A 13,328-nucleotide genomic window follows, 5' to 3' on the forward strand; every position below is an offset into this window, starting at 1 on the left:
GAGTTCCTTGCCCAAATAGAAAACGGTAGACAATTGGGTTTGAATTCGAAAGTAGAAAAGGGCAAAACAAAAGGAGAGAAGAAGAGAAAGAAGATGAAAGGAGGGTTTAGTTAGGTGAGATAGAGAAAGAAACAACAAAGAAAGAAATGGGGGGAATTTACGGGACAATAGTGGAAACAATTGAAAATTACACAGGACTATCACCAACATCATTCATCATACTAATGGCGGTCGCAATAATAACATACAAGATAGTTTGCACCATGTTTGTAGCAGTTGACGATTACAAATCCGTTGAAAAAATGAAGGAAATTTTCGAAGAAGACATGAAAAGGGAGCCAGTTCAACTGGGTGAGGTTACAGAGGAGCAGCTCAAAGAATACGATGGTTCAGACCCAAAGAAGCCATTGTTAATGGCGATTAAAGGAAACATATACGATGTTTCAAAGGGTAGGATTTTTTACGGGCCGGGTGGGTCATATGCTATGTTTGCTGGGAGGGATGCGACCCGGGCTTTGGCCCTCATGTCTTTTGATCCCCAGGATCTTACTGGTAATGTTGATGGTCTTAGTGAATCTGAACTTGATGTTCTACAAGATTGGGAGCTTAAGTTTATTGAGAAATATCCTAAAGTTGGTGTTTTAGTCAAGGAAGAGGAGTTAGATTCTAAGAAAGCTGTTTAAGAGGGATGTAAGAATTTTTCTTTTTTTTTTTTGATGTGTGATATAACATATTATATCTGATATCTGATTCAAGTAGGTTTGATGAAGAATGTATTGAAATTATGGGTTTGATGTATTAGAAATTTTAGAATGTATTGACATTTTCTGTCTTACAGTATTAATCATGCATCAGAATTGTTCTTTCCAATCTTCTGGTATCATATATCTGATTACTTGTTGACTTTTAGTAGTTGGTAATTGGTATCATATATATGAATGTATCATTTTTAATGAGCAATCTTTGGAAGTTTTATTTGGTTTTGGATGTAGTAGCTAGTTTCAAGTCATATATATCAAAGGGAGAAACTTGCTGTTGTTAACACAGGTAAGTTTGAGAGATTATTGTTTTTAGCTGAACTATTCCTTAAACACATGATGTTGGGTTACAGAAACAAATGCATGATAGCAGCGAAACAGAAACGAACTTAACCCAATCCAAACAAACAATTTACTGTCAACTTGGTGAATAGACAAACAATTAAGAGAATTTGATTCATCGTTCAAAGCAGGATTAGCTGCTAAGAAGAACAAGGTAATATCTTCTACTTCTTGACAATGTAAGACATCCATTAAACTAAGGGGTCAGGGATCTCTGGATGTCAGATTGTCAGGTGAGACATGTCTAGGACTATGTAAGACATGCAGGCACACCGGAAGAAATTTGTGGTGATTACTCCTGCAAACACTCTACATGCTTACAAATCTTCAAGTATTTGACCCTACTGTTATTCTTTCTCCTCCTTATCAATCCTGTAGTCTTGGTCACTCTGATATGCCCTGAAATTGAGCACAAAAAACTTAATGCCGGCTCAAAAATTGTGCCCTGTGCCCTGAAGTGAGTTTAGTTTGGTAGACCTCTCATCTAGAATAAGATAAAGGCACAACAGCCGAACAGCGGGCAGTTAGTGTCTTGTCTAGACTGAGTCCCCTTGGGGCACAGTCTTTAGCGCAGACTCGCAGAGGCCATCTTTCATCTGTATTCTATTCTAGCAGATTTTAAAATATTTTTTTGTTAAATGCTTGCTATTCTACTTGCTTATAATACGTTGTCACCATATTAGAATTACAGACAACTAATCCAGAATGAGAAAGAGGCAGGGTGTTGTAGTTAGGGTGTCGTGTAGACTGAGTTCCTTCTGAAGAAGTCTACAACACAGGAAGGTCATCTCCCCTCTGTATTCTGTTATAGCTATAATGTTTTCCTTAAATGCTTGCTGTTCTACACTTCTAGCCTAAAGTAGAACTTGGTCAAAGGGAGTTACCAGCAAAGAGATGTGTCATAAGGGGGCTGGGGGGCATATGACAAGAAAGGGATAAATGATCAGGTAAAGGGAAGGGAGGGATGTCAATTTATAGTAGTTGGAAACTTTATGGGGGGCTAAATCAGAAGATAGACTACTTGTTCAAAACCTTTTTGTGGATGATATCATAAATTCCTTTGAGTTTATGCAGATACAGGGCAGTGACTAGCGCATACACTATAGAGGTGCTGTAGGAGCAATGCTGGTCTATGACGTCACCAAACGGCAAAGATTTTATTGTATGATTTATATCTCTTGCTGGTTGGAGGATTTGTGTGGCCATGCTGATAACAACATCGTCATCATGCTTATAGGAAACAAATCTGACATGGGTTCCCTCAGAGCTGTTTCCATTGAGGATGCTAAAGAGTTTGCTAAGGCAGGCCTTTTCTTCCCAGAAACCTCCGCACTTGAGGCTCAAAATTTTGAAATCTCATTTGTCACAATTCTTACTGACATATATGGTGTTTTCAGCATGAAAACCCTTGTTGCTAATGATGAAGCTGATGCTGATATATCTAACCTTACTGGAAAGAAAATTGTTTTTCCTGGCCAGGGCCTAGTTAACACTACCGCCTAATTAAGCTGTTGGATGCCTCATGATTGATCTTCTTCAATTTTCTATAGTTGACAGGCTGACACATTTCTACATCTGCTTCCTACAATGGTACATTGTTACAAGAGTACAAACCTAGTTCTGCACTCTGCAGGTACCACATTTTGAAGTTTTCCTTCTTTTGATTTCCTTTCTCTTTCAGTCACTGTTTTGCATTTGATAAATTTATAGAAAATGAATTGATGAAAATTTTAATGGGAAAATTGGCCTTTGTCCGGGATTTGGGAGAGGTGGATATTCATATATATCACATACAAAAGAGTTGCTATGTCTTCCCTACTGGCTCTGTTGAAATTAGACTTTCTATTGTGTTGAATAGTTGGGGGGTCCTTGTTGAGACTTAAAAGGGCTTGTAACTACTTACATCAAAGTTTATTAGCAATGATTTTCAATGTCTTTGCCTTCCCTAATAGTTCTGTTAAAATCAGGCTTTCGACTATTAAGGGTTTGGGTTCTAACTGAATCTATAAACCTCAAAGTTTATTAGAAACAATTTTCCACCATGCTGTTTTAGTGTTTTGAATTACTCTTTTACCGGCCTCTATCCTTTAAGAACTTGGGAGAGAATGCTACTCACATCATAATACTATTGACATGACAAAAAGCATGGGCCTTGATACAAAAGATTTACATTTATCTTCCCTAGTGGTTTTGTTTATATCAGGTTTTCTATTACTCAATAAGGGGTTGGGGTTACTAGTTGAAACTATAATTTCAACATATTTTTAGCAACAATTAGTACTAGTACTTTTGAAATTTTATGTCCTAGCTCCACTTCATCATGTTTGTGGGATTAATTTTAAGGCTCTGGGAATACACTTGACTTATTTAAAAAATTTAGGCTTTTTATGAGCAATGTGTGGTGCAAAGTGAAAGGTGTATCATGATTCATGAAAGGAGAGCGCAACCAATATGATGATCCACTGTAAACCTGAGTGCATATTCAGTCATAACCATTGTGACAAGAATTGAAGTAAACCCATTGCAATAATTCTTTGGGATCATCCCATTATTTTGTTGGTATGAATAGCTCAAGGCAGAAATGACTCGTATGAGGGTGCAGGGACTCTGTCAGGAATGCTTTGAAAAAATAACAAAAGATAATGAACAGGTTGAACACCTTATTATTGAGATACTAATCACAGTCAAGTACTCAAATCAGGGTATACAAACTGAGATCTCTAAAAATTAGCAATAGAGTTAGCCACTGGCATGTACAGTGTTGCACATGCCAGGATTCCTGGCACACCAAAGGGGTTGAATGGGCTCAGCCCTGACTCCTCTTCCCACCATCCTATACCTCCACTCATTCAACCTATCTGTGGCTTCTGCATACCTCTTCTTACCAGTGTCATCTCGGTTCCCAGACCATAGAGCCTCAGCTAATGCAGAAGCTCGAGGCCACAACCTTGAGTCAAGGACAGTTGGGTCAGCTTGTTCAGACCAAAGTGCCACCTCCCCGCCCAAAACCAAGCTCTTCTCCTTTTGAGTGAGGCCATAAGTAATGTCATAGTTGTAGATTAGTTGCCATGTCTTGAAAGGGCCACACCACGAACCGCCATTCCCCTGGTCAGTACCTGGTGGCCGATTGTACTGGCTGTCATTCCCCACAAAGCTGCCATGACCGCAATCCAGGTAGTAGTAATCAGCTGAAGAAACGATTGTCCTGTATCCAGAGGAAACGATGCGTTTTGTGTTTTGTGGACCACCGTTCCAAGTTTGTAATATGGTGTGCTCCGGGGGTAGAGTTGACAAGTCTTCCACCTTGATGGTGGAATCCAGGAGAACATCCTCCCAGTAAATAGAGGTCTTATTCTGGGAGGTGACGTAGGGGAGGGTAGAGTTGATAAATATTTGAAGCAGATGGGATAGCCCATTGTGAGCGCTGCTGTAGTTGGATAGGAAGGCTTGGATGGTGGGATCCGTAGTCCAACATCCGGGGATGACCTCATCTCCGCCGCTGTGATAGAAAGGGTCAGGGAAAAGGGAGACTATGTCCTTGATCACTTTTTTCATGACTTGGTACGTCTTGGGGTGGAGCGGGTTTAGTTGACCACTTCCAGGTTCAGAAGCAAGCCTGTCTGCCCACTCCGATCCTGCTGGCCACCAGAACATCCCTGCGCATGTTACTATCTCAGGGTGCGCTCCTGCCCATGACCCTGTATGTGCTGCTTCATCAAAAATTCACCCACCACACACACACAAATGGTTAATTCAGCATTCCACAACATTTTTATTATTGGTATTGTATAAATGAACTGTTAAGTGTATATGCATTATATAATTCTATTCTAACTGTTAGATATACCTGGAGAGTCTATCTCTGGAATAACCCGGACCCCATGATCGAAACCAAATTGGATAATATCAGCAACATCAGCAGGAGTATACTGCATAAAGGGGCCGTAAGACCCTTTGATGGCAAGATCAGGGTCAGAAGGTAAAAGCAGAGGAAAAGAATGGGAGTCGGTGATATGCCAATGGAAAACATTAAGCTTATTCCAACTCATTGCTGAAATAGTTCTGAGAATGTCCTTTACTCCATAGTAATTTCGCGACGTATCCAACAATAACCCACGGTGCGCAAAAATGGGGGAATCCCAAATGTCCAAACCCACAGGTATTAGCAGTCTCTGAAATTGTGTCCCTCCCACCCAAACTAGCTGTGAGAACGTCTCAAGACCCCTCATGGCACCCCATGCCGTTTTAGCAGCCAGTACAGCAGCGCCCGCGCCAGAAGCAGAAATGGTGAGATTGTAGGACTCATCTACCCCATGCTGCAAGCTAGCTGTAAGATCAGCTACTTTTACCTGCAGCACCTTTAAAGAGCATGAGGTTGACACCACTACGTCTGGATTTACCAATGGCACATGATGTTCTGATTTAATTAGATTTTCGTATCGGTCCGTGGCAGCTACAAGATGAGGGTGGTTTCGAGGACCTTTGATGGTAAAATCAGCCGAAAGGATGGTCGCTTTCGGGTGCGCCCACCGTAACTTGACAGGCTTTGGCCACACATTCAATGATTCAACATGTGAATGTGGATGGGATTTCGGCAATTCTAAGGCTGCAAAGCAGCACCATATCCAGCACAATAAATACAGAATCGTGATTAAAATTACTCTCATCATCTCTTATTCTGTAATCTCTACCTTATAAAATAAAAAAGGAAGAATTTTTCTGTTGCTCCATTTAAAGGCTTATTTATAATCTATCTACTACACGCTTTCCTAACGATTGTTGTTTTACAATTCAAGACACAAAGATAAGTAATTCATCCTTCCTTTTACGACTAGTACGGAGTACAAGTATTACGGGGTAGATTTGAAGCTTCTCAGGAATGTTTTTGTGACTATTGTCTTTTAGTTTAGATGACTTTGATAATGTTATCAATTCAACATTTTATGGGCATCTTTTTTGGATTGCTTGTTGTTGTGTCATCCCTTTGTAGGCCCTCCCAATCTTGTTCTGAATAATAAGGTGAAACTTGTTTATTTGGTTACTAACAGCCTATTAGTTGAGTAAAAGCCAACTTTAATAAAACTTGACAATCATGTGTTCATGTCTTTTTTTACATGATGCTCTCCTTTGAAGGCTGACAAATTTTAATTCTTTTTTGGTTGAAGAGTTTAAGTGTTAGCCCTATTTTCTTCCTCATTTTCATATACGGGGTACTTCATTTAGTAAAATAATTTAAGTTTATAAAAAAAAGGTTTTAAACTTTTTAATCAACAAATTTGATGACTTTATGGACAAATATGATAAAGAATCGTAAAAAAAATAAATAAAAATAAAAAATAGTATAATAATAAAAATAAAATAAAATATAATAATCTGTTTATTTCAAAAAAATAAAAATAAAAATAATACTCCGTAATAATTTAATTTCAATAAAAATACTTTCAATTTAATATAAATAATTTGATTTTAGTAAAATAATTTCAGTTAAGCAAAATGGTTCCTAATTTGGTTATGCTAATTATTATAAATCACATTCTTTTTGTTATTACCTTTCCTTTTCAAACATCCACATTCTTTTTGTGTCTATATTCCACTAATAGGTTATGCTAATTGTAGTAGAAAATTAGAAATACTAATTGGATCGCGTATTGGGTCTGATGACTATGACCAGCAATCTTTTTATGTTTACAGTAATCAAAATCCAAATGAACTTGTCTTGTTTGAATATGAAAGAGATATCTTAAGGGTTTTTTTAAAACAAATATGTTAAGTCTGGGATTTTTTTATTTTTACTTTTTTTTTTTAAAAGATAGCTCTTGTTAATTACATGAAAAACTAACAAAAATTATTTTTGAACCTTACGCGCATTTGGATAGCCTAACTTAGCTTAATTACTCCAGTTTTTCATTTAAAAAATTAAAAATAAAAATAGCACCTTACAAGTAAAAGTATTAATGGCATCATCAAAGCATAGCTATATGCATGAATACATACAGACTTAACCTAGGAAAACACAGTTATGGAGCCAGTTGCAGTTTTCTTCAAGCTTAAATCTTGATGCATTGCTACCTCCATAGTAAGGAGCCAAGAGTATATAGAATTGACAGTGTGAGTGTGTGAAATGGCTAAAACTGGCTCTGCAGCGTGCTCGTAGTGAAACTTGTCAAACCAGAAACAATTGGTTCATTCTGTTATAATAGTATGGTTCTTGCATGGTTCCTGACTTCCTGTCATTAAATTTAAATGTATATGGTTTATGGATAAAATGATTGTTGGTGTAATGTACATTTTGTGCAAACCAACTCCAAAATTAAATTAATAAAACCTTCAGACGAGATTTATTATATCCAAAATTAAATGTAGAGAAGAGAAAAAGATAATTATGATGATGCGAGTTCACCTAATTATGATAGTGCAGCTGGAACAGAGTGCGGTGGCTTTTGAGCAGGCCAGTCCACCAGGGCTGTACCCTGCCATCCATCCCATAAGCTCTGTCCATAACACAGCACAGCCACAGGCCAAAGATGTCGGGACATATCAGTCGACGTTCCATTTTAACCACTATTTTTTACTTTGTATTGTTTTTTGGATACAATGCCGGCCACTCGACCAGCAGGCTGCCCTTCTGCCATGCCATTCATCTCAAAAGACAGCCCCACCAAGGTGCATCATAAAATCAGGTTAGCACTTTGCATGAGAGAGACAAATGAAAGTTGTGAAGATGATCCAAATCACATACGAAAATACGAAATTACAAAGTAGCTAATAGTAATAGTAAGCCAAATAGCCATAACATTGTGTACTCTGTTGCGACACCCTAATATTTTCCCGGATCTCAAACACAAGCTACAATATGAGAAGCTGCCTGAGAAAGTAGACATGCAAAGGGGATGAAATTTTAAAAGAAGCTAATACATATTCTCCCCCTTATTACATCATGCATTATATGAAAATATTATAAGTGGCATTTCTAAGAACTCTATTATTTATTACATCTTCAGAGCTCTCCCTGCCCAATGTTACTTCCTTGCTAACTCACCTGCACCAGAGAATGTATAGCACAAATTAAACTCCGAGCACAAATAGCTTAAAACAAGTACATATGCAGCAGTATCATTGAATTTCCTAGACACATAAAGACTGCTTTTTCAATAATTAAAACAATTAACTTAGAACATGTACATATGCATCATCATTGAATTTGTTTGATCAGTTGAAACATTCAAGGCATAAGAAACAAAGATAGGTAAAGACAACACAAGACCAAGCGAGGTAGAAGACTGTTACATGGATCAAAATTGGTGGCACACTTGTCAGGGAGCTGCAAGGCCATGCTTCGATCAACACCAGATATAGGGGGGCCATTGACAAGCACACATAAACAAGGCTGTCCCAAAGTTTTGATGGCATTACAGCATGTCTCGCTAGGTGGGATAGGGCTGAACGGGGAAACAGCAGTCCTGCATGGTATTAGCTGCACCAGTGCGGAGAAGAACGTATTGCCACAGGTGAGCCCTTGGCCCTGCCTTACCATCACTGACATGATTAACATCATGACCACAAAAGAAACAATAGCCTTATCATGGCAATGGGGTAGCTTCATAATTCAACTAGAGTGAAAATTCCCTTCAGCAGTAGGATGCATACAAGGGTTTGAATCAATGGGAATCAAATTGTATATAAAGGAGAGTTGACATTCACTCATGCCAATGTGCATCTTCATCCTACCACACATCAGCATTTTGATGCTGAGTTCTGCCAACTGTACTCCTAAGTTATCACATAAATCATGCCTATCCTAGAACAGTTTGAAAACCCATATTCTGTGACTGCACACTTCATATGCAATGCACTCCCACACAACTAGGGTATCAACCCAGCACCCACCTCATAAAGTTAGACAGGAGAAAATTTGGGGAAGAGCCATCCATAAATTTTCAAACAAGTTATAACTAAAAATTGTAGTAAAAGAAAATAAGATAGAAAAACATAAGTCTGCAGAAATAAAAATGCATATCAATGATGCCACTGCATTCTGAAGTCAGCATTTGAAAAATTTCGTCCACCGATGATCACAAATTTAACAATTTTGGTAAATTCACGGTTCGTAGTGATACAAGCCTTAAGGAACAACTAAATAGTAGATAACCACTTAAAAACACCTCGTCCATGCAAGATGCCCTCAAATAAAATTACCCCTCACCTGGACATCTGCTAAAAAATCTTCAGAAAATGTTTCATGTTTGTAAGCTGGATAGTATCAACATGTTATGCTCGGACTACTTTGAAGAATCTCTTTTGTTTCCTTTTAGATTTATCACAGCAAGCTCCTTTTCAACAAATTCCCCAGCACACATGGGAGGATACATACTTGCAAGTGCAGAGTTAGCAAAATGGTCTAGTGGCTTTAGTACAGCATCTGATGCAACATGTGCAAACAACTGAGACACATGAGCACAAGAAATTTCTAATTAGAAAAATGTTAACCTCTTCACTACAGAAAGTTTACGTTAAACTATTATATGAATAATAAGGCTGTCTACTCACAGTTGAAGATACCCTCCACAGACTGCGCCTTTGTTCAGATGCTAATCTAATTGCTTCAAGAGTCCTTTTGGTCACAACAACCTCATGCATTCCGGCAATGCATTCACCACCAGTCAGCCATTCAATCTGCAAATACATTCATGTTATATGAAACTGCAAGTGTCAAAAAAATTGGTATAGCTAAGTGGTGCAAATGAGTAACAAGATTTACAACATCTGAACAAAATACATAAAAAAGAAGACAAAATTGACCCATAGCAAAATAGAAGGTTACTCAAAAAACTGGATAACAATATAAATCCAAATTGCATTGCTGTCAGATTACCAAAGTGTTAATGAAGTTTATATTGTTTCTGTAGAAACAGTCGTAACATGAACATAATTCTTTATTTACATGGATGGAATGCTTATACTTCGTATTTTTTTGTATGAAGACACTGATTTGTTAGCACTTAGCAGTTACAATTCACTTGTCGTCAAGTAATATACCCAATTACCCACTCTCACTTTACCAGTAAAAGATAATCTAACTTGTACATTTGATCAGTCAGTTGCATGTGGAATATATGATACATAGTAAATGAAAGAGCAACAGCCAAACTAAACACATTTACATGTCTAACAGGTTAATGGAAAAGTTACCATGAAACCCTTGCATCTTGGCTCAGAAAACAAGAAATTAAGTAAAACATTTAATAGCGCAATGTTGATAAAGGCGTAAAGCAGTAAGATATCCTTTGAAACGGACTTTTAATTGATCATATAGCAATTCAAATCAATTAAAACTAAGTATGGCCTTGCTGTAAAATTACTAAGTGAAAAATTTCCAGGCGAAAGGAGAATTAGTGACCAGTTACTGCTGGACACACTGCAAATACAAGATAGAGCAGTTGTCAGCCCTGACAGAAAATGATAGGTTGCTTGCCACTGAAGCCTAGAAGTTTTCATATCAATCCAAGAGGATTGGGATAGGTTATAATTTCTTCTCTTGGTAGTTTCTGTTAAGCCAAAACTATGCACTCCAAAATATAGAATATCGTCAATGTGTATGTTGTATCTGCCTTACCTGTTTTCCAGTCTGAATAAGAAGGCATCCAACAGGAACTTTGACTTCCACCTTTTCTCCATTTCTGAGCCAAATATTCAGACCTGGAAACCTACTCCTCCCATGGATAGTTAAGAAGTTTAGGTCGTAGTGATATCCTGCAAATACAGTCCCCTCCTGTCCATGATGATGAAGGTCACTACCCGTTGGAGCAAGAAGGTGCGGCCCCTGTGCCAGGAAGGCAGTAATCAGTAAACAGTCCAAAAAGAAAATCATAGGTCACATATCATACTTTGAATGCACTATTGTAAATACTACTTCACAGGGATATACAAAATGATTGTTCAACAATAATGTGAGCATAGAATATCATACTACCAACCTTATAGATAATTTCTGTTAAAAATCAATTAACAATGTCTTTGGATAACGGACATTTGAAGGAAAGCGAGAGAAGAGCAAGTGATGGATTCATTCCCCTTGTTTGAATATGAAATTGGGGACATAGAAGGGGAAGAATAGGGTGATTGGGTGAAACCATTAACCTTCCCCTCATTGGAAGCATTACCTCCTTTAAAAAAAAAATCAGTCAGATTACAAAGTATAAAAAAACAGGTATACCTGCTTCATCAAAGAAGTGAAAGCATCCTTTGGCAAGCCAAATCCGATAGCGGCCATTTCTGCAACAACCTAGGTACAATGGGAAGTGATCATGTGAATAAGGTGAAAGAGTAAGGAAAAAGGTAAGCACCATAGAATGATAAAAAAAACATGATTATCAATAGACAAGAGTGACAACCTCTATAGCTGATATCATTTTAAGACCCCATGAATCCATGGTTTCTTTCCATTCTGGAAATCCTTCAGGAATTACAGGCTCAGCATTTAATTCCTGTAATATTAAACAAGCAGAATTTATATCAAAATCAAAATCAAAATCAAAATTGGAATTGAAATGGGTGAAATAAAAGGCAGACCTTGAAGCGAGTATTTGACGGACGAGGGCCAATCCTCCACATATATCTCCACTTAGGATCAGGCCCAGTTGGGGTGGATGGCTGATTTTGGGGCGACATAGCTTTAAGATTCTGTTGCATTTCTGCATCCACCAAACTTCGAGGGACTTCTACTCCTTCGGGCGTAACTCCAACCTAGAAAGATGATCAATCAATCCATCAATCAATCAAACAAACGAATCAATCCAATGAAAAACAACAAAGAGCTCAATTGAATGAAAGACAGACAACAATGGAATCAATGAATGAACCTGGTAATGCAAAAGAGGGCGTTCTTGAAGGCGCTTGAATTCCGGGGTTTGCTCGAAATACTTCTCCATCATGTCAAGAAAACGATCATTGTCTTGAGCAGAACATCTGGGATCTTTCACCAGTAAAGCTCCTGTCTCCTGCAGTGTCCGGCTAACCTCCAAACACAGCTTTTGCATTTCTGCCTCATTGCCATTCCCGCTTTGAGCCCACTCCAAGTATGGGTTCAGATCTATAACTGGGAATTTCTCCATTTCCCTCTCAATCTCAGTTGAACCACCACTACACTCAACTATAATAGAAAAGGCTTGAAAAGAAAATGGAAGCAAAGGGAGGATTAGAGGAAAGATTAATGACACCAATATGAAAAGTTGCAATTCCGTAATGCACCTACTAATCCGCTCTTTTTTACTCGATTCGCTTTGACTTTTATACTATTCATTATCCGTTTTTATGTAACAAAACTGTTCATGTCACCGGTTCAAGGAGTTCTCTTTTTACAAGAAGTTTTCGTAAAAATAATTGTTTGACTTTGTAAACCTCTAAGACCATCAACAATCATTCATATTATAACTAGTGAGTAGCCCGGGCGTTGCACCGGTTACTACTTTAATTAGACCTTGTGATTATCAGTTATATACATTTATTTTCATGTTTATAACATAGCTTATGATTGGCTTAGATGGTTAAGTAACTATCTTTCTTATAAATGGTTGGGTGTTCGAATCCCATTATCATCATTTTTTTAATATGAAGCAAGTGGCACAGAGACGTTCTTAGTAACGCCTTTTAATATATTAGTATAGATTGTAGAGTTTTTTTCCCAACTTTTAACTATAACTCTTCAATCTTTTTTTAAAAAAAAAATAGAAAAAAAAATATATTTTTCAAACGACACTTATAAAAAATTTCTAAGATATCTAAATTTCCAAGCAAATACATACATATCACCTCACATTTTGGAGCCATCCCACCCAAATTCTACATATCTAGTGGAAAAAAAATAAATAAATAAATAAATAAATAAATCATATTTTACCACATTAAATATGATGCATCAATATCAAGATCACCATTGCGATCGTGTAATTGTATCCAATTGGCATCTTCTCTATAAGAACTGGATTCGAAAAAAGAATAATGGACTGATAAAAATTCAAATAAACATCATTTCATCAAATAAAGAGAACTAATAGGAAATAAAATATTTTCATTATATTGCATAAGAAAAGTGATCATTATTTTTAAAAAAAAATAAAAAAATGTGAGAACAAAAAAAAATTAATGTCAAAACCTATTATAGAATATGGTGCTTAGATTTGTATCTCTATTCTAATTAATGGTGTAGAAATTGTAGACAAGTGGCAAGTG

General features: G+C 37.3%; 2 protein-coding genes and 2 pseudogenes across 4 annotated transcripts; 2 read left to right on the forward strand and 2 right to left on the reverse strand.

Annotated features, from left to right (window-relative positions):
- Nucleotides 1–63: 63 nt before the first annotated feature.
- On the forward strand, nt 64–821 carry LOC145595293 (putative steroid-binding protein 3 pseudogene; annotated as a pseudogene).
- A 1,401-nt stretch (nt 822–2,222) lies between these two features.
- Nucleotides 2,223–2,603, forward strand: LOC145593906 (ras-related protein RGP1 pseudogene; annotated as a pseudogene).
- A 1,135-nt stretch (nt 2,604–3,738) lies between these two features.
- Nucleotides 3,739–6,004, reverse strand: LOC145594572 (beta-hexosaminidase 2-like). The gene is made up of 2 exons (XM_081650889.1): nt 4,948–6,004; nt 3,739–4,807 (listed from the first exon to the last, which is right to left on the reverse strand). The coding sequence occupies exons 1-2, from the start codon at nt 5,768–5,770 to the stop codon at nt 3,840–3,842; spliced, it is 1,791 nt and encodes a 596-aa protein (XP_081507015.1). The 5' UTR covers nt 5,771–6,004; the 3' UTR covers nt 3,739–3,839.
- Nucleotides 6,005–7,872: 1,868 nt separating this feature from the next.
- LOC145594613 (uncharacterized) lies at nt 7,873–12,254 on the reverse strand. 3 transcript variants are annotated; one of them, XR_014102846.1, is made up of 8 exons: nt 11,960–12,254; nt 11,670–11,843; nt 11,492–11,584; nt 11,314–11,382; nt 10,714–10,920; nt 9,648–9,773; nt 9,304–9,541; nt 7,873–8,139 (listed from the first exon to the last, which is right to left on the reverse strand). XR_014102846.1 is itself a non-coding variant. In XM_081650936.1 (7 exons), exons 1-7 carry the CDS (start codon nt 12,209–12,211, stop codon nt 9,380–9,382), a joined length of 1,083 nt encoding a protein of 360 aa, XP_081507062.1. In that variant the 5' UTR covers nt 12,212–12,254; the 3' UTR covers nt 9,095–9,379. The 3 variants fall into 3 exon arrangements, 1 of the variants encoding a protein (XP_081507062.1); XR_014102847.1 differs by lacking the exon at nt 7,873–8,139 and adding an exon at nt 8,507–8,622; XM_081650936.1 differs by lacking the exon at nt 7,873–8,139 and having other exon boundaries at nt 9,095–9,541.
- Between the last annotated feature and the right edge of the window lie 1,074 nt (nt 12,255–13,328).

Source organism: Chenopodium album, chromosome 19 (genome assembly GCF_948465745.1).
Source record: "Chenopodium album chromosome 19, dcCheAlbu1.1, whole genome shotgun sequence".
NCBI lineage: Eukaryota > Viridiplantae > Streptophyta > Magnoliopsida > Caryophyllales > Amaranthaceae > Chenopodium > Chenopodium album.